This window comes from Vipera berus (genome assembly GCF_964194415.1).
Source record: "Vipera berus genome assembly, chromosome: 2".
Classification (NCBI taxonomy): domain Eukaryota; kingdom Metazoa; phylum Chordata; class Lepidosauria; order Squamata; family Viperidae; genus Vipera; species Vipera berus.
Window position 1 is genome coordinate 239,004,914 of NC_138203.1, and position 21,636 is coordinate 239,026,549.

The 21,636-nt window shown below is 42.8% G+C and overlaps 1 protein-coding gene across 1 annotated transcript in view; it reads left to right on the plus strand.

Moving 5' to 3' along the window:
* Positions 1-21,636, plus strand: part of LOC308664577 (netrin-4-like) — a 63,736-nt gene that overhangs the window by 24,363 nt on the left and 17,737 nt on the right. The window contains exons 3-4 of the mRNA XM_081321949.1: positions 375-638; positions 21,008-21,134. Of these exons, the coding sequence (XP_081178075.1) occupies positions 375-638; positions 21,008-21,134 (391 nt within the window). The remainder of the gene's footprint in view (positions 1-374; positions 639-21,007; positions 21,135-21,636) is intronic.

Genomic DNA, 21,636 nt, shown 5'->3' on the forward strand with positions numbered 1-21,636 from the left:
CATATCACCTGAACTGCTGTAAAAACACTGGCTGTGTTTTCATAGTCCATAGTTGTACTTGTGTGTGGGCAGGGTGATGGATGGAAGCCCTGCAAATTATATGCCTGCATCTAACATCAAGATACAAGTATGAAAGGGTGGCTTTGTGATGCGATTTCATGACATACAGTTTGTTACACATCATTCTTTCACAAGAATGATGCACAAGTTAGGCACTTTAAATTTCTACTGAAGTAAGCCATTTTTCTCGGTTTGGCACAGTGAATCATTTGCTGATTTTACTCAACCCATTGAGGTGAACTATGCCTGGTTGATTTCTATAAGATGCAAGCTGTTGATCCTATGTATTAACCCCATTCTCTTTCCCTTTTCAGGTGATCTTCCGTGCTTTAACGCCTACTAACAAGATTGAAGATCCATACAGTCCTGAAGCACAAGCTGTCTTGAAGCTCACCAATTTGCGGCTTCTTTTATTAAAGAGGCAAGAGTGTCCTTGCCAAGCCTCAGGACTACTGGAGAAACCACACAGATTTGCCCATTATGCCATCTATGACCTAATTGTCCGTGGCAGTTGCTTCTGTAACGGCCATGCAGAAGAATGTCAGTTTGCCAATGGCCCAGGTGTTGGCAGCAATATGGTGAGCATCAATGCTACCCTTTCTTATATTGAGAAAAAATGAATGCCTCTGAATTTCTGAGTTCTCAGTGGCATTAATTTTATCCATGTAGCTAATGTTATGTAAATGTTGTATATTTTAATATATTTTTAATGCAATTTTGGTGCCAAAAGTCTGTGTTTAATGGTTTAATTAATTCTATTTGTGTGAGAACAGCTACTGTATATGCACGATTTTATGTTCTACCTATCGCTTTTGCCAATTTGAATCTAAGAGGACCGGTATGAAGAGTGCTGCTGATTAATCACCATTTTTAATTCTAACTTCAGTTTGGCCTCTGGAAAAAATCCATATTTGCAAGGAATCTGGGAATTCCTTGGAGATTTTTGCAGGAAAAGGGATAAACTGAGAACAGGTTCATGATTACTTATTTATGGAACCTCATTAGAAATATATAAAACTATACTTAAAATAGAATTACAGAATGAGGGCAAAACTGTAAAGCACATTTTAATTTTGTGATTCATACATAGACAAAACCATGTGCACATTTTTCCTTAGCTTTTATCTTTCCCAATGGAATAAACTGAGATTTAATACAAAGAGACTGGCAAGTGTTGACAGGATATGGGAAACGTTGATTACAGAATACTAGAAAAAACAGTGGTCCTCATAGGAAATCACCTGACCCCCACACATTCTTTGTGTTCAGTTTCTTTTCCCAAGATCATAAAATCTAAATCCATTTTATATAGCTGGACCCAAGAGAGTAAACTTTACTATTCATAAAGTCTTTGAAGGTATAGACTTGGAAACCTCTGGCCCAAATCTCCAAATTTCCAAGTGGCCCCACAATTACTTGAGGTTTCCAAGTACTTGTCTATACCTTCAAAGGCTTTACGAATAGTAAAGCTTACTCCAGCTATATAAAATGGATTTAGATTTTTGAACTGTGGAAACGCAGTGGTTATGCAGTAAAAAGGTAAAGGTAAAGGTTCCCCCGCACATGCGTGCTAGTCGTTTCCAACTCTAGGGGCCGGTGCTCATCTCCGTTTCAAAGCCGAAGAGCCAGCGCTTGTCCGAGGACGTCTCCGTGGTCATGTGGCCGGCATGACTAGATGCCAAAGGCACACGGAACGCTGTTACCTTCCCACCGTAGTGGTCCCTATTTTTCTACTTGCATTTTTACGTGCTTTCGAACTGCTAGGTTGGCAGAAGCTGGGACGAGTAACAGGCACTCGCTCTGTTACGCGGCACTCGGGATTCGACCAGCCAAACTGCTGACCTTCTGATTGACAAGCTCGGCATCCTAACCCACTGAGCCACAGTGTCCCTGGTTATGCAGTATTGCAGGCTAATTCTTCCAACTGCCAGCAGTTCTGACTGGCTGAAGGTTGACTCAACTTTCCATCCTTCCCAGGTCAGTAAAATGAGGACTCAGATTATTGGGGGCAATATGCTGACATCATAAAGCACTTAGAGAGGACTGTAAAGCACTGTGAAGCATTATATAAGTCTAATTGCTAGTGCTACTTTCTTTCCAAATGTTGATATTATGATTGCAGACATTCAACAGCATGATTTGCAATCATCAGGGGACAAGATATGACAATAATAGTATACACATTAACATTGGCTTAGCACCGTTCAAAATCCAGGTTATTATTCCCAGACTTTGGAAAAAATAATTCTAATTCTAGCACATGCGTGATAGGACCCCATACATTTTGCATTATCACAGAAAGCAAGAACTGAATGGGATCTGGACCTCTTCTAGTTCAAACAGTGCAGTCATTACACAGTTGAAGACTATACTACTATAATATCACCTTCAAGCTTCTGTTTAAGTATCTCCGCCAAAGTCCATCATCTTCCTAAAATATTGTTAAAATATCTTTTATTGATTGAACATACTTTTCCTGATGACCAGCTGCTTTTTTGTGTGTGTCTTTGAGTCAGTTTTGATTCCTGGCAACTTATGAACTTTTGACAACATTTTTAGAAATGATTTGCCATTGCTAACCACTTCTTAGGACTAAAAACCACCCTGTTGGCTTTGCATCTGACTCTAAGGCATTGAAACTTAGTTTTCCTGTTTCTAGCATAATACCTTTAATGTAACACCAAACTAGGTTTTCAACTTAGATCTAAGTCTTTATATTTTAAGCCCATTACTTCTTCTCATTTTTGCTCAGACAACTCCCAACAATTGTATTCTATTTTTTAGATTACAGTCCTTCAGATATTTAAAAATAGTACTGTATTTTTGCCAGTTCTCCACTACTACAACCTAAAGAAAAAAAATAGATTGGTTACTGTATATTTATTTAGCTTTGTATGCCAATTTCAACAAATTGACTTGACGTACAATACCTCCAACTATTCCCCTTTTTTTTTTTCCTTTCTAAGATTTTTTATCTTAGTTGTCTTCCTCCAGACACAGTGCACTTTGTCAGTATCCTTCCTTAAAATGTGACCAGGTCTAGACACAATATACTAAATCTGGATTGACCAATGCAGAATAGAGAGAAATTATGACAAACATTGATTTTTGATATTATAATTCTCCCTAAAAACTCCTTTAACTGATTTTCTACTTTTACAACAAATTTATTAATTTATAAGGAAATAAATAAAAAAGGAGACAAAATAATTTTACATTAATTAAAATAGCTAAAAGTTTCAAAACAACGATTGACCCATCAACCTGCTTGCCACTTTGTTGTGGGGAGGGGGAACAAAGGGAGTCATGAACTATGATAAAAACTGCACCCCTACACACACACACACACACACACACACACACACTCCCCACTGAAAGGTCTGCAAGAAAGCAACCAAGCTCAAAAGGCACCAAAGACACTGAAGTCCAATGTGCTTACAATTGACACCCTTCCTATACAAAATTCTAGTACAACATTAATACAGTACAGCAAATCCTGGAGTAATGAAAGTGAGTGAAAACAATACTGATTTTTTAACACAGATTCCAACACAATGAGAAGAAAACAAAAGTTGCTTTAAGCTTTTAAGCAGAGCTCAGTGCTAAATTAACTGTCAGGAAACCCTTTGTAAGGTCCTTGGAGGTCTTTGACAGGTCCTTGTTTCTTCCAATTGCTTGAAAGTTGCATGACTGATTTTGGAATTCTCCTTTGTAAGAGAGAGTTTTCTACCTAGAGAAGAAGAAAAAAAGCTTGTGAAATCAGAAAACTTTTTCTGAAATCCATTTTAGAGAGCAGTTTATGACAGACTTTTCATTCCAAAGACAAATATAAATGGATTTAGCTGTTTTTTGTCTTAAAGCTCAATAATCTTATTCTGGTACAATGTCTTCAATTTTTTAAAAAAAGAATAAGGAGTTTCAAGGATTTTTTTTTTTGCTCTGATATTTTTTAGAAACAAGTGTTTTGTGTGATTCCGCTGTAATAAGGTTCCTGATGAGTATATTGAATATTTGGCTACATAAAACCAAAGATGCAAAAAGTCTTTGAATCACTGCATGGGGGGGAAGGGTGTTGAATAAAATTGCCCTCTGTAAAGAAGTTTCCTTATTGGGGATGTTTGTGGAGTCCACATTCAGGACTAGAAACAGAATTTGACTCCTTCAATTCTAAACAAGCAACACCAGTCAACTACTGAATGCTGCCAATATCTTTGTTTGGTTATTTGGCTCGCTAAAGAAATAGAAAAGCCAAAACAGTTTGAAATGCTCTAATCTTGGCGGAGCTTGACATTAAAAAGTCAAAGGCTCTTTTCATAAACTAATTTCACATCTCTCTAGATCAGAAATGTCAAACACAAGGCCCGGGGGCCAGATCCATCCCGCGAAGTGGTTTCATGCGGCCCGCGAAGCCATCCTGGAAACAGTAAGGGAATGGCCCCCACTGCCTTGGCCCTGGCCCAGAGACCCTCCTTCTGCCAGAGACCCTCAGATCTGTCCCACTCCTGCCCAGGCCCCCATAGGCACCCTTGATGCGAACGATGTAGAGTTGACCATGCCCACTCAGTAGGCCATACGCACTCTAGCCACGCCTACCCAGTAGGCCACGCCTACCCAGTCCATACCCACCTGGCCCCCTGAGGGCAACCGCAATGCTGATGCGGCCCTCAATGAAATTGAGTTTGACACCCCTGCTCTAGATTTTTATCATTTTGATTTGCTTCCCTCTGTAAGGAAATTTCTGACTTCCCTTCCACTGATAGCTTGACAGAATGAACAACTGCACACATTTCATGAAACTATTAACTAAACTTCTCGGCTACCATACCTTAATCATCGATAAAAAAACATAATAAATTACTGTAGAATCATAGTATCCCAGCAACAAGGAATGTTGTTATACTCCACCTAGGACAAATATGGATCCACTTAAGAAACAGCACAAGACGAAGATAAACTGCTAAATATTCTAGTGGTCTCATCAGATGAATAATACATCAAATTAATACAGCTGGTAGAAGAATAAACAAACTGCCCATCACAAGAGAAAACATAATACACCCCACACTATTGGCATAGGCAGTGTAAACCATCACTAGATTTCTTTTTTTGAATTTTATTTATTTTCCACTGCCTGTTGTGCCATTAAATGACTTCATCTAGCAGCAGAAAATTAAATTGTTTTCTTTAACCAAAATTCATAAGTTACTCATTTCTCAGACTTCAATGAAAAGAAGAATGCATCCTGGAATGTGTACTGACACATTAACAACAGTTTTATTCTTCTGAGAATAAACTTGATGGACTGTTCCTCCTTTTCACATTAGATGTTTGTTTTATGACCATGGAAAAGTACATTCCATTTTGAGTAATTTAATTTAGGTTGCTTCCTCTTCTCCTCCTTTATTATCAAGTCTCATCTGCAAACATTAAACATGGTAAATTAATGTTTTAGTAACTGATTTGATGTTGTGGGTGATGCTGTGGCTTTGCAGATGCCACAGGCATGTAAACACAATCTTGGAAGCAATCACAGCCAACAGGACTGAATTAGCAGTGAAAGTAAATGAGGTTCAGGAAACGGAGAGTCAAGATGACAAAGCAGTAGCTGTGAGAATAAAATAAAATTGAAGAACAAAGTTATATAGCCATGTTGTGCATCTCTTAATGGACTGTATCAATTAGGAACTGAGTGAGAGCAAAGTTGCACATGACCAATTAAGCTGTAACTTAGCTGTTTGATAGATACACCAATTGTTAAGATTGTAAATACCCAAAGTTCCTTCAGTTCTAGTAATATTGGACTAAAAAGTCAATGCAACATAGAGCTGTCTTTGTGAAATAATAGCCTTCATTGGCATTCTGGAATCTTTCTACAACAAATTTCTGACATTTGTAGTTAACACTTCCAGCTTATCAGGTTTACAGTCTTTTATTTGTTGCTCCCTTCTTAGGTTTACATTTGCTGAATGTTCAATCCTTCCCCTTAGACTAGGATTCTATGGGAATCTTCTTCCTACAACTCTCTTTTTAATCTCATTGCTGATATGTATAGCCATGTACCTTTGAGCCACCATTCCTTTCTGTATTTTCCTGTTATTCTTGTTATTGATGTACTTGCAAACTTTCTGCTCTAGTGCGCTTTCAAAGGCAGTTAACAAATGTTTTTTTTAAAAAAATTAAAAGTTAAAAATATAAAGTTTGGTAATAGTAACAATAGCAATTAAAAAATCAATGCTAAAATCAGCTAACTATTTAAAGATTGGTAGGAGAAATGTGGGTTTTACAGATTTTCTAAAGAACAAGAAAGTGAGACCCAAACACAGTTTTTCATGAGATCACATCACATAGCCTGAGCAGAGAGCAGGAGAAGACCTTCTTTTTGACTGCCAGAAGATAAGTCTTGGCGTACAGGGCTATCCAGGGATTGGCCTGGGATGGGCGTAATGAAATATGCATTATCATATCATGTTCAAAAGCCATAAGGTTAAGGGATAAGTATGTGAGAGTGGTGTTTCTAACATGACATCACCACAGATATGTTTTGATTTGTACCATGTGGGTCTGGATGCCTTGAGAAGACAGCCTTCAAGAAGGAATCTCCTGTGGTTAACAAGACAGGTTTGTTGATTGTATTCAGATTTTAATGAAGGCACTAACGGTTTTCTGGGGAATGATAGTTTCTTCAAAACATTATATTGTAGGAATATAGAATATAGGAAAATATATCCATAGGATAAATATCTGAACCCTTATAGCTAATAAGTAAAAATTTAGCATGTACTATGCATTTGCTAGGTTGGGTTCTCAGTGCACAATTTCCTAACAGAGCTTGGCAACCAGGAAAAGGCACAAAAAGGGAAGGGATTCACATCCCAAGTCCTAAACAACACTATCACATTTCATATAATCAATTCTTATTACAAAACTACTGTTTTCTCATTATTTTTCACTTTGCTTTGTTGACATCAAAGAGAGATGAGAAAAGGAAGTCAAACAAAGATATTTCATATCATCCTATTTCATTTCTTACTACTGTTATACACTGTACTCATCATCAGTTGATTCCCAAGCAGAACGTCATTTATTAAGCCAAGAAGTTTAATGCCTTTTAAAAAATATTTAAACAGTCTGCAAGAATGCTAGTTTGTAACAGTGATGCTCTGGGAGAAATGGTCTTTCTTGTGACAGATGAAATAATTCTTCTGGTGTTTTGGGATCGGGTTTCAGATTTGTGCCTCCTCCTGGATTCTATTTTATCCTGTCCAGGAGCACAATTTATCAACAGTCTTCAGGAAGACAATTTTATCAACTCCATCTGGTGCATGGGTCTTGCCCTGGTCTGAATTCTGCCAATCATTTCATGCTGTTATAGCATTCAGGACAAAGTCCTGTGATCTCCTTTACTTCGAATTATGCTCAGCGGGCTCTCCCACAGGAGACACAGAAGGCTCCCTGGTTGCATTTGGGAAGTAGGACCAGAACAATCCTACTTCCCATGCGCTCCTGAGCCCAACTGGTGCCAGGATCTTAACTTTTTAACCCTCTCAAAAAATGGGGAATGGGAACAGTGGGAGCATAAGCAATCTCATGAGTCTATAAAGCAGCACAGAAATCTGGATATATTTTTTTTAATCCCATTTATATCCCGCCCTTCTCCGAAGACTCAGGGCGGCTTACAATCTAAAGCACAAATCAATGTGCTTAGCATTAGCCTTCATTCTATGTAAAAAGGTAAAGGTAAAGGTTCCCCCGCACATGCGTGCTAGTCGTTTCCAACTCTAGGGGCCGGTGCTCATCTCCGTTTCAAAGCCGAAGAGCCAGCGCTTGTCCGAGGACGTCTCCGTGGTCATGTGGCTGGCATGACTAGACGCCAAAGGCGCACAGAACGCTGTTACCTTCCTACCATAGTGGTCCCTATTTTTCTACTTGCATTTTTACGTGCTTTCGAACTGCTAGGTTCGCAGGAGCTGGGACGAGTAACAGGCACTCAATCTGTTACGCGGCACTCGGGATTCGACCCGCCAAACTGTCGACTTTCTGATCGACAAGCTCAGCGTCCTAACCCACTGAGCCACCGCGTCCCCTTCATTCTATGTATATGCCTGCTTATTAGGGCTTTCGCACCCCCCCCCCCAAGCGGCATTATTACAAAGTCAGCTTATTGCCCCCAACAGTCTGGGTCCTCATTTTACCTACCTCGGAAGGATGGAAGGCTGAGTCAACCTTGAGCCTGGTGGGACTCGAACCTGCACTAATTGCAGGCAGCTGGTGTTACTTAAGGAGGCATTAGCCCACTGCTCCACCAAGGCTCTTTTGTAGGATAAAGACTGCTGTTATCTGGTTTGCCCCTTATGATAGCTTTTTCCTATAGCATTTATCATTTCCTAAGTACTTTTGCACTATACCACTTCTGCTTTCCAACTGTGTGCTGAAGGGAACATTTTTAAGTGGAGACAAAAGACTGCATATTGTGGTTAGTAGTGGCAGCAGTAACAGCAGCAGGAGCAGTATTAATATTCAATTTGTTACCATTTTATTTTCAGAACAATGATCTTAGTCACCAAGCTACTTAACCTTCAAAAAACATCAAAGAGTTATTTGCTGTAGCTTGGAGGAACCATGCGGATCAGTTTTTGCTGAGGAGAATTTGTTCATGAGGAGAAGACTTTGTGTTGAAAGAAAATCAGTATAAAATGTTCCAGTGAAGTTTTGGTTGTTGGGAAAAGCTACTTCAGCCAGCAGAAATTAGGCTGCAATTGCGCTAGTTGGGAAGAGAAAGCAGGTCTTCTCTATTTTCTGTTCTTCCCGTCTAACCCATCTTTCTTTGCAGAATGTTTTTCCTCCCACAGGAAGTTAGATTTATGTTTAACTTTGTACATGTGCAGTGCATCTGGAATTCCACAGCAGAGTGGGGTGGGGAGAGAAGCAGCAGCTGGAAAGTGTTCTTAATAGGAACCTGTTAATCTCATGTTAGATTTGGGGTAATATTATGTCGTGGGCTCTGATGAGCAGGAACGAGAACACGCAGATGAGTACAGACAAACTCATACTTTATTTAAGCAGAAACTGTACTGAGAGATTGGAGTCACCCTGCTTCAATATATAGCTAGGCCCTATGGTATTAACCAATCGGATTGAAGCTATACTTGCCGCCCAAAGTTGACCAATGGCAGGACCGGAGACGTCCTGTCTGGGTTGCTGGAGAACCGTTAGTTCTCCAGCAATGCACGTGGTGATATTCCAAAAGCCCATTACATAACAGGTAACACCTGGTGGTGTTCCTAATTACCAAAGCAGGCATCCCATCTGAGTGCTCCTCAGTTGCTTTGGACTTTAACTCCCTCAGCCTTTTGCTGTTGGGTCATTGGGAGCTGAAATTCAAAATAACCTGAGACCCTCAGTTGCTTACCTTAATATAAGTAAAGGTAAAGGTTCCCCCACACATGCGTGCTAGTCGTTTCTGACTCTAGGGGCTGGTGCTCATCTCCGTTTCAAAGCAGAAGAGCCAGCGCTTGTCCGAGGACGTCTCCGTGGTCATGTGGCCTGCATGACTAAACGCCAAAGGCGCACAGAACACTGTTACCTTCCCACCATAGTGGTCCCTATTTTTCTACTTGCATTTTTTACGTGCTTTCGAACTGCTAGGTTGGCAGAAGCTGGGACGAGTAACAGGCGCTCACTCTGTTACGCGGCACTCGGGATTTGACCCGCCAAACTGTCGACCTTCTGATCGACAAGCTCAGCGTCCTAACCCACTGAGCCACCGTGTCCCTCCACCTTAATATAAGATGTGAATAAATCCCAAACGATCATTGAGGTTAGATTTGCAACAATTAATAGATCAGTCCTGTGATAGAGATGAATTTATAATATGGTATGTTGAGCTACAAATGGTCATAAATCAGTAATCCAGCTGCAGATCAAAGCTACGGTAACAGCTGTATCCTATTTGGATTGCGATACTTCATATTTTTGGAAGCTATAATGCTAGAATCCTTAAGGCATTGTTTCAAATATAGAAAAGGCAATGCAATGGGGAAAATTATTTGCTCCTGGACCACACAAAATAGAAAGCTATTTCAGCACTTTGGCCTATTATTGGAAGTGTCCCGGCCCTTGCAAAAGGAACCTGATAGATGCAGAGATCTTTGTAGGAAGCAACAGGAAGTCCCTGCATCACATCTCCCCCAAGCACAAAAACCTCATGACAAAACATCCGGGACACTGAGAACCTGCCAGTCAGGATTTTTGGAAAAAGGCAGGCTGAAGAATAGAGAAATAGACATATATTATATAGAATGTATGTGCTTCAAGAGAAAAAAAACTAAGTCACACATACATTATTATGTTTCATAACTGCTGGGGTATATTTGTCTGTCTGTGTGTGTGTGTGTGTGTGTTTATGTATTATTGAAAGCTAGAGAAATCAACCCACAAACGTAGACTTGTATTGTTTTATTGCTATGCTGACTTAAGAATTCTGGGAGTTGAAGTCCATGAGTCATAAAAGAGCTGAGGTTGCCTACCCCTGTTCTAGATTGATGTAGTACCTGTGATGAAAAGATACAAGGGGGGGATTTGGAATTAATTCATCCCCTGTTTTTGTTCAAGGAAGATGTAAATAAATTGCCTGTTGTCCTCTCTGAAAATAATGCCAGAAAAAGACATGGATTAGCTTCTTCTCTGTTGAAGCAATCTCAGGAAGTTGTACAATTTAGGTTCACAGAAGTCAGGTGCCATTTGAAGGGGATAAAAAGAGGCAAACGTGGTAAGGTCAAATGGGTACGTATGCAGAAATGAAACAAGCAACACTGCATTGTCACATATGCATTTTGAGAGCTCGCATTATAAGATTCCAACATTACTTTTTATGTTTTTAACAAAAGCATCAGATCCTGTGGACACTTTTGCATCAGAATAACTTTGGCAATGTACAGAGAAACTTCCTAACATATCTCAATAATCTCATATCCAAGCACTTTTAATTATCAGGCCATCATAGTTTCATCAATATAAATTATTACAATAACAGTTCTTATCCATGAAAACCTTGAGTTGCTTTAAACCTCATTCCAAGGATGGTGACTTAAGCTTTCTCTAGAACTTCTTTTGATCTGGATTTAAATTTTTTATGGAGGTTGGTGCATGCTTCCATGGCTGCCCACTTCCTGATCTGAAAAAGATGCAGGGAGATTTGTGTAAATATAAAATTGAAGGTTAGTTGTTGAATTAAGAGTGGTAAGTGATGAAGATAAAACATATGCAAAAGAATAAACACTGTTAATGATTGTTTCAACACTGAGCAGGGAATAAAACAAGGATGTGTGATGTCCCCTAGCTGTTTAAAGTGTGCATGTACAAATGTATCAGCAGTGCTTATATGTGGTAGTCTGTTGTGTGGAATGAATGTGAGAATCGGAAAAATACAAATTGAATAAGATAGCAACTGTCCACTTAAGTGCCTGTTGTAAAAGGGCCATGAATGAATATAAGTTGAATGAATATGCTTCCAATACAAAAGTGACTGATCTGTAGAACAAAAGAACATTGAAGTTTAAAAGAATGAATGAGGAACTGGTTAAAGAAAAAAAGAATGAACCTTTATTGTCAAAGTACAACCATGTATACATTGAGATTGACTGAGCCTCCCTTCGTGCCCCCACCCCCCAACTTACAGTGACACAAACCCTCCATCTTATTACACCATGTGAACTAACTGCACAACACACCAGCCTCGCAAGTCAATTATGCATAAAGACCACCGTTCCTCAGATAGTCGGGTGTGAGTCTCTCTTTGTGAGATTTGGTTCTGAGGCGCAGTTGGGCTTGCTGCTGGTGTACATTTCGCCTAGTCGCGCAGCGGCAGCCCTGCCCGAGCTGCTCGATATCCTCGCGGGGTTGGTGGTTGAGTTTCCCAAACTTATAGTTTTGGGAGACTTCAATCTACCATCCCTGGGAGGGTCATCTGAGCTAGCTCAGGAGTTCATGGCTTCCATGACGGCCATGGACCTGACGCAAGTAATTTCTGAACCAACTCATGAGGGAGGCCACACCCTTGACCTGATTTTTTATCTGGACGGTGGTTGGATGATCTTGGTGGGGGCTCTCCATTTATTATGCCCCTGTCATGGACCGATCATCACCTCCTGCGGCTGGTCTTCCGTTTTGCCACCCCCCGCCGTGGGGGTACGGAGCCAATTAGATGGTACCGCCCCAGACGCTTAATGGATCCTGATAGATTCCAAGCAGCGCTGGGGTCCCCACCTGCCTCCATTGCTCACAACTCGGCGGATGCCTTAGTGGAAGCCTGGGAAAGGGCAGCCACTGAGGCACTTGACCGGGTTGTACCCTTGCGGCCCCTGACCCGGTGCAGATCCCAGCGAGCTCCATGGTTCTCTGCGCTCCGGGAGATGAAGCATCGGAAACGGGGCCTAGAGAGCTGCTGGAGGTCTAGCCGATCTGAATCCGACCGGTTGCGGTTAAGAACCCATATTAGGTCTTATCTCGCAGCTATGAGGGTGGCGAGGTGTAATTACTTCTCCACCCTCATCGCGTCCGCAGATAATCGCCCGGCCGCCCTGTTTAGGGTGACTCGCTCACTTCTTAATCAGGAGGTGAGGGAGGATCCCTTGCAGGGTCGTGCCGAGGAATTTAGTCAACATCTGTCGGAAACAATCGCTCGGATTCGGACCGGTTTGGACTCCAGCTGGGCAGAGTCTGGCGATCAGGACACGGGCGGTCTTGTCAATGTTATCTGGGAGGAGTTTGATTCTGTGACCCCTGATGAAGTGGACAGGATTATGGGGAGGCTGAGCTCCACCACATGTTTATTGGATCCGTGCCCTTCCTGGCTGGTTTATGCAGCTAGGGAGAGGACACGAGGCTGGCTCCAGGCGGTTATATCTGCTTCTTTGAGTGAGGGTTATTTCCCCACCGTCTTGAAGGAGGCGGTGGTGAGACCTCTCCTCAAGAAGCCTGCCCTGGACCCAGCTGTATTGAACAACTTTCGTCCAGTCTCCAACCTTCGCTTTCTTGCGAAGGTTGTTGAGAGTGTGGTGGCGCATCAGCTCCCTCTGGTCCTGGATGAAGCGGATTATTTGGACCCCTACCAATCGGGTTTCAGGCCCGGGTACAGCACGGAGACGGCATTGGTCGCTCTGGTGAATGATCTCTGGAGGGCTCGGGATAGGGGATATTCCTCTGTCCTAGTCCTATTAGACCTCTCGGCGGCTTTCGATACCATCGACCATGGTATCTTGCTGCGGCGTCTCAGGGGATTGGGAGTGGGAGGCACAGTTCTTCAGTGGTTCTCCTCCTATCTCCTGGGACGCTCGCAGTCGGTGTTGGCAGGGGGGCAGAGATCGGCCCCTAGGTCTCTCGTTTGTGGAGTTCCTCAGGGGTCGGTTCTCTCGCCTCTCCTGTTCAACATCTACATGAAACCGCTGGGTGAGATCATTCGTGGTTTTGGAGTTGGGTATCATCAATATGCTGATGATACCCAACTTTTCATTTCGACCCCAAACCACCCCAGTGATGCCCTCGCTGTGATGTCCCGTTGCCTGGAGGCGGTACGGGTCTGGATGGGGAGGAACAGACTTCAACTCAACCCTGACAAGACTGAGTGGCTGTACATTCCGGCATCCCGGGACATTCAAAATGTTCCATCGCTTTCTATGGGGGGTGAGCTCTTACCCCCCGTGGATAGGGCTCGCAACTTGGGAGTCCTCCTAGACTCACGACTTACCCTCGAAGACCATATAGTAGCCGTGACTAGGGGGGCTTTCGCCCAGGTTCACCTGGTGCGCCAGTTGCGGCCCTATCTGGACCGGGATGCCCTGTGTACGGTCACTCATGCGCTCGTGACCTCTCGCCTAGACTATTGTAATGCTCTCTACATGGGGCTTCCCTTGAAGACCACTCGGAGGCTCCAACTGGTACAGAATGCGGCCGCGAGAGTTGTCTTGGGAGTTTCCCGGTACTCCCATGTTACACCTTTGCTCCGCGAGCTGCATTGGTTACCAGTTGTCTTCCGGGTGAGGTTCAAGGTCTTGGTTATGATCTTTAAGTCCTTACATGGCATGGGTCCGGGATACCTCGAGGACCACCTGCTGCCGGCGTCAACTCCCCTCCGCCCTGTGCGTGCCCACAGAGAGGGCCTCCTCAGGGTGCCTCCAGTCAGGGAATGTCGACTGGTGGCCCCCAGGGGGAGGGCCTTCTCTGTGGGTGCCCCGGCACTATGGAACCAACTGCCGGTTGAGCTCCGGATGGCATCGGACCTCCGATCCTTCCGTCGCGGGTTGAAGACCCACTTGTTCGAGTTAGCTGGTCTGGCCTGAAGGGGAATATGGGTTTTTTTAATTGGCTTTATTATCTTACTTTTGCTGTATTTTAATTGGGCATGGTTTAATTTTCTTTTAATTTTTGTATACCTATTTATACATGCCCTGTGAACCGCCCTGAGTCCCTAGGGAGAAGGGCGGTATAGAAATCCAATAAAATATAAATATAATATATAAAATATATAAAATTATTTCCCGTTCAAAAGCCTAACAGCCCACGGATAAAAGCTGTTCTTCAGCCTGTTGGTACGGCTGGCTATACTCCTATATCTCCTACCCGATGGTAGGAGAGTAAAGAGATACCGTCCAGGGTGTGAGTCATCCCTGAGGATTTTCCTCACTCTTCCAAGGCAGCGAGCCCTGGCGATGTCATCCAGTGGTGTCAGGGGACAGCCCACAATGTCTTGTGCTGTGCTCACCACCCTCTGTAATGCCTTCCTATCCGCAGCTGTCAGATCAGCATACCAAACCACAATACCATACGAGAGGACGCTCTCTATAGTAGACTGGTAAAAGAGGGTCATAAACTGTTGTTCTATCCTGTTCTTCCGCAAGACCCTGAGAAAGTGAAGCCTCTGTTGGGCCTTTCTGGCCACCTGGATTGTATTAACTTTCCAGGTAAGATGTTCGCAGAGGTAGACTCCCAGAAATTGAAAGGAGGAAACTCTCTCCACACAGTCCTCCCCGATGTAAAGTGGGGCAGGTTCCTCCTTTTTCCTCCGGAAGTCTAGCACATCTCTTTCGTCTTGCTGATGTTCAGGTGCAAGTTGTTGTTACAACACCACAGGGATAGTTTTTGTACTTCTGCCCTGTATGCTGTCTCATCCCCACCTGTAATAAGACCCACCACGGTAGTATCATCTGCGAACTTAATTATCGCAGTAGGTGGGTCGGATGATACACAGTCATATGTGTACAAAGAGTACAGGTAGGGGCTAAGCATGCAGCCCTGTGGCGAGCCAGTGCAAAGCTTAGGGGGATGGACTGAATTGCAGAACAAACGTGAAGGAGGACTGAATTAGTTAAAAGGAGAGGAGAGATAAAAAATCCTGAAAACAGAGAAGTTGAGATAACAAAAAATAGTGAATGCACATGGTAGAAACAGAGCAAGGATATAAAGATTTGCAAGGATAGAAAGCTAAGTGTTGTAAGTGTACTGTATATAGCATTTGATGATTATACTGTTTAACTCCTTGTGATTGTGAAACTTTCAAGTAGAAGACAGTATTGTGCTTATAAATCAATGTTTCTGGGGACACGTGCTTCCTGATTCAAAATTTTAGAAAACAGGCCACTGGCTTTTTGACATTTGTGGTCTGAGAGGGCTCTAGGATCTGCGGGGAAAAAAACCTTTGTTGTTGTTGTTGTTAGTCGTGAAGTCATGTCTGACCCATCGCGACCCTATGGACAACGTTCCTCCAGGCCTTCCTGTCCTCTACCATCTTCTGGAGTCCGTTTAAGCTCACACCTACTGCTTCAGTGACTCCATCCAGCCACCTCATTCTCTGTCGTCCCCTTCTTCTCTTGCCCTCAATCTTTCCCAGCATTAGGCTCTTCTCCAGTGAGTCCTTCCTTCTCATTAGGTGGCCAAAGTATTTGAGTTTCAGCTTCAGGATCTGGCTTTCTAAAGAGCAGTCAGGGTTCATCTCTAGGACTGACCGGTTTGATCGCCTTGCAGTCCAAGGGACTCGCAGGAGTCTTCTCCAGCACCAGAGTTCAAAGGCCTCAATTCTTTGGCGCTCAGCCTTTTTTATGGTCCAGCTTTCACTGCCATACATTGCAAAAACCCTTTGGAGGGGGTCATTTGTCACTGTGAGAATTCAGGTTGCTGACCTCATTAGTTTCAAATCAAATTAAATCCTTTGTTACAGTCATAGACCAGATGTAGGTACAATTTAGTAACAATATTATAGGAGGGAAAGGGACTGGGATAAAGGTAGCTGACCAATTTACATGAAAGATAGGAGAAAGAAGAAGAAAAGTAGAAATAGCAGAGAAGAAGTGAAGTGCCAGCCCACATTTAAAGGCAGTGAGAACAGCAAGAAATCCTTAAATGTTAAGTAAATACAAAGCTATATTGCTGCACAGCAATCTAGTAGAGTATTTAGATATAAAGGGAGAAGCCTTAGGTTTAATTCATCCCTTGTTTTTACTTAAGTACATAAATTGCTTGTTGTCCTTTCTGAAAATAATGCCAGAAAAAGATATGTCTTAGTTTCTTTGCTGTTCAATATTTTAAAACATTTAATTGTGGTGATACAACGCAGAAGTATATGCTGAAATAATAATGTTATACCTGGAATTGACAATGAACATAAATGACAATGATCATTTAATTGTTAATTATAATCAAAATTTAGAGTTATATAAGTTATATAAGGAGGTAGAGAGAGAGAGAGAGAAGGAGAAGAAAAAAAATGGTCCAAGGATGTTGAGTTGTGTAGGTGATGTCAAGATCTGAGTCTGAAAGAAGGTAGCTGGCGTAGAAATTGTCTCTTCTCCCCAAATCTCACAATAAAAGGAAAGTTATAATCTTGTTTCAAAGATCCTTGAAGAAATTCCAGTAAAGGAGGCTTTAGTTTGTATGTATTGTGTTAAGGACAGAAAGACATAAAACAGAAGAAATTTCTATTCTGCTCCCAGTCCCACCATTCCCTGAATGCTTACATATTTTTAGTTAATCTTTGAATCCTGAATATGCATTCCTATGCATTCCTATACAATTAAATGGATCCGTACCAATCGGGTTTCAGGCCCGGGTACAGCACGGAGACGGCATTGGTCGCGCTGGTGGATGATCTCTGGCAGGGGTTATTCCTCTGTCCTGGTCCTATTAGATCTCTCAGCGGCTTTTGATACCATCGACCATGGTATCTTTCTGTGACGTCTTGAGGGGTTGGGAGTGGGAGGCACCATTTTACGGTGGTTCTCCTCCTACCTCTCGGGCCGTTCACAGACGGTATTGGCAGGGGGGCAGAGGTCAACCCCTAGGCCCCTTAGTTGTGGGGTGCCTCAGGGGTCGGTACTCTCGCCCCTCCTGTTCAACATCTATATGAAGCCGCTGGATGAGATCATCCGTGGTTTCGGGGTGAGGTATCATCAATATGCTGATGATACCCAGCTTTTCATCTCCACCCCGAACCAACCCAGTGATGCCCTCGACGTGATGTCCCATTGCCTGGAAGCGGTACGGATTTGGATGGGGAAGAACAGGCTTCGGCTCAACCCGGCCAAGACTGAGTGGCTTTACGTACCGGCATCTCGTTTAGTCCAAGAGATTCCATCTTTGGTTATGGGAGGAGAGGTGTTACCTCCCGTTGATAGGGCATGCATTTTAGGCGTCCTCCTGGATTCATGACTCAGTTTTGAAGATCATATTGGAGTCGTGGCCAGGGGGGCATTTGCCCAGGTTCGCCCTACGTACGGTCACTCACGCACTCGTTACCTCCCGTATAGATTACTGCAATGCTCTCTACATGGGACTGCCCTTGAAGACCACCTGGAGGCTCCAGCTGGTGCAGAATGCGGCCGCGCAGGTAGTGATGGGAGCATCCCGATACTCCCATATTACACCCCTCCTGCGTGAGCTGCATTGGTTACCAGTTGTCCTCCGGGTGATATTTAAGGTGCTGGTACTTACCTTTAAAGCCCTACATGGCTTAGGCCCAGGATATTTGCAGGACTGTCTGCTGCCGGGAACGATCTCCCATCGCCCAGTACGCTCACACAGAGAGGGCCTCCTCAGGGTGCCGTTGGCTAGACAATGTCGGCTGGCGACCCCCAGGGGGAGGGCCTTCTCTGTGGGAGCGCCAGCCCTATGGAACCAACTTCCCCTTGAGCTCCGGATGGCCCTGGATCTCCGGTCCTTTCGCCGCGGCCTTAAAACACTTCTTTTCCATCAGGCTGACCTAGACTGACGACAGGAATTTTAAATATGTTTTTTAATTTTTAATTTCAATTTTAATTTATTCTATTGGGGCTGTTAATTTAATTCTTTTTAAGTTTGTATCATTGTATTTTATTGTTGTTAGCCGCCCTGAGTCCTTCGGGAGATAGGGCGGCATATAAGTCCCAATAATAATAAATAAATAAATTATAAAAAAGCAGCATATGAAATACTTTCCTCCATACACCCTGAATATGTATTTTTCAGAGATGCATTTTGCAACAAACCCAGAATGAAGAGTTTTCCCTTCCTAGGGCTAAAAGTTTTGCTGATTACATGCAAATCTCTCCAAGGCCAAATTGGATTTGGCATCACTACAAAGTGAACATGCACCCCAAAGAGAAATAATTTTGATAAATGAGTGACTGTTGTCCAGTTCAGGAACAATTCCAAAGCCCTCATTTGAACAGGGTGAGCAGGAATGATGGGGGGGGGAGAGACTTGTTCCCCAAATATACTGATGACAGCCAGGAAGTCACAGCCAATATTATTGTCAGCAGTAATTACCCAGCAAGAGGATGAAAGGGGATAAATGGAGTAAACAAATAAGAAGGAAGGATGAAGTGAAATTCAAATAGTGGCACAAAGCTGGGTCACAATAGAAAATAAAGCCATAGTCTCTTCCTTGTGAGAACCTTACAGGTTTTGGAAGGCTGTTTCCCCTTAGCCTTCTCTTATTTACGCTAATGTTTGAATTGAATGGGTTAGTATTAGGGCTGACCTTTCCTTGGGAAAAGAGAGCTAGCAATCTGGAATGGCAGCAGCACATCCAACTTCACAATCCTTTCCTCTAGCTTTTCCCTTCTTCTGATACTGACCTGAGGTATGATGAAGTGTAAGTGCTGAAGTGAAATGTCAGTCATCTTTATGGGCTTCCACTCACATAGATCTAATTGAAGCATAAATGTGCCAGGAGCTTTTTCTGCTGTGTCCCCATGAGCCATCTTGCCCCAGTCCATAAATGTGACAGATTTCACTTATCTTCAGCTGTACCAGTATTTGTTGTTGTTGTTAGCTGCGAAGTCGTATCCGACCCATCGCGACCCTATGGACAACGTTCCTCCAGGCCTTCCTGTCCTCTACCATCTGCTGGAGTCCATTTAAGCTCACACCTACTGCTTCAGTGACTCCATCCAGCCACCTCATTCTCTGTCATCCCCTTCTTCTCTTGCCCTCAGTCTTTCCCAGCATTAGGCTCTTCTCCAGTGAGTCCTTCCTTCTCATTAGGTGGCCAAAGGATTTGAGTTTTAGCTTCAGGATCTGGCCTTCTAAAGAGCAGTCAGGGTTGATCTCCTCTAGGACTGACCGGTTTGATCGCCTTGCAGTCCAAGGGACTCGCAGGAGTCTTCTCCAGCACCATAGTTCAAAGGCCTCAATTCTTTGGCGCTCAGCCTTTCTTATGGTCCAGCTTTCACTGCCATACATTGCAACTGGGAAGACCATAGCCTTGACTATACGCACTTTTGTTGACAGGGTGATGTCTCTGCTTTTTAGTGTGCTGTCTAGATTTGCCATGGCTTTCCTCCCCAGGAGCAAGCGTCTTTTAATTTCTTGGCTACAGTCCCCATACCAGTATTAAGACAGGCTTAAAGTGGATAACATCTGTTAGGCTTTTACTTCAGAGGGAAGTTAGATAATTGGCAGTAACTGGGAAGAAAAGCAGTAGAGGCAGGAAAGAGTTTGGCAGTGGGGAACAGCAACTTTTCATGCTGGCATACTTTTCTGCCAACTCAAGGGTAAGTGTAGAGAACTTCAACTCAGTGGAGGAAAAAGGCAGTATGTCAGATGGAAAGAAGTCTCCATCCTTTCCCGCAGGCAGAAAATGTTCATGGGTCAGTCTTGAAGACAAGAGTTTAGCTGTCCTTGCTCTATCCAGTCAAATGTTTCTTACAGTCCTGCACTTATCTATATGTGAGTTAAACAAGGAGTCTGAAATGCTAAAGGCTGAAGCCACAATATTGCATTGTTTTCTAATCCCATCCCTAAAAAAGTAATTCTTCTTTCATTCAAATCAGTATAAAACTTTGCATGACCGGGTTCCTAGAGAGAATACCTAGAGATGCTCTGCATCATGTACCCTGTAGAGATTCAGAAAAGCAAAGCAAACGTGAACTAGGCTTTGAAATTGAAGTTAATCCTCCAGCAATTTTGGGTAGCTGTGGAACCTTAAGGACCTATTTTACAGTCTGCACCAATTAAAGTAAGGATGATCTAACATCTCTCTGCCAGTTTTCATCAGAAAATCTGTCCTGCTTCTGATATTTGATGTTGCTCAGAAGGAGCTACAAGCCCAAAATTCTTAGAGCACATCATTTTAATATTTAAGTCTTTCCCGATGCAACTAATTGGGTTGCTGTCAAAGCAAACCCTTCCCATAAATCTTTAGAACTGCTGAAAGGGAGAATGGGAAGAGGTTCTGGGGAGACAGGAAAGAGAAAGCAGGTCTCCTCCTTGCTTCTCCTTGTGAGGCATGTCAAAGCAAAGAATTCAAGTGAACAATTCTTTGGAATGCAGTGAACATATGCCCAAGCCCTATAGACCCTCTGTTTTAAAGTTCTTGCCTGCCTGCAGCTTTTGTTCAGATCACTCCAGTCCTTTTCGTGCTTGCAGCTACTGTTTACAAGTATTACTTTTTAAAATGATTTTTTTCCCCCTTTGATAGATCCATGGGAAGTGCATTTGCAGACATAACACTGCAGGACACCATTGTGAGAAGTGTGCGCCATTATACAATGACCAGCCATGGGAGCCGGGCGATGGAAAAACTGGGGCAGCAAATGAATGCAAAAGTATGTGGGTCTCGGGGAGAGAGGGAAGGAGGGAGCAACACAATAATGAATCTTTCCAACCTATGAGCAAAGCCCTGGTGTCTAAATCTGGATTTATGATGTTTTAGCAGCAGATGGGGAATGGTCTAAGAAAACGTATGAAAATGCTTTTAAGTCTTCCTTTCTTTTGCTCTTTGCGTAAAAAGACATCAGCCATGTTCTGTATCCCAGCAAAATTCAGCTAGTCATCAAAATAGAATTATTGACAAAGCAGAAATATTAGCATTTAAAAGCAGAATGGGTTTTAGTCCCTCGGCTTCTGTTATATAAATCCTACATCCACTAGTAAATATGTTTCCATCTGTGTATTTTGTAGAACATACAGAATCATATATTCATGAATACAAATATAAAATATATTTGGCCTACTTGCTATATTGCAAATTTAAATATATTATAAAATAAAACAAAGTTCTAGTTTTAAAGAGACTTGTCTTTTTTACTGTTTTTCTAATAAAGCAGG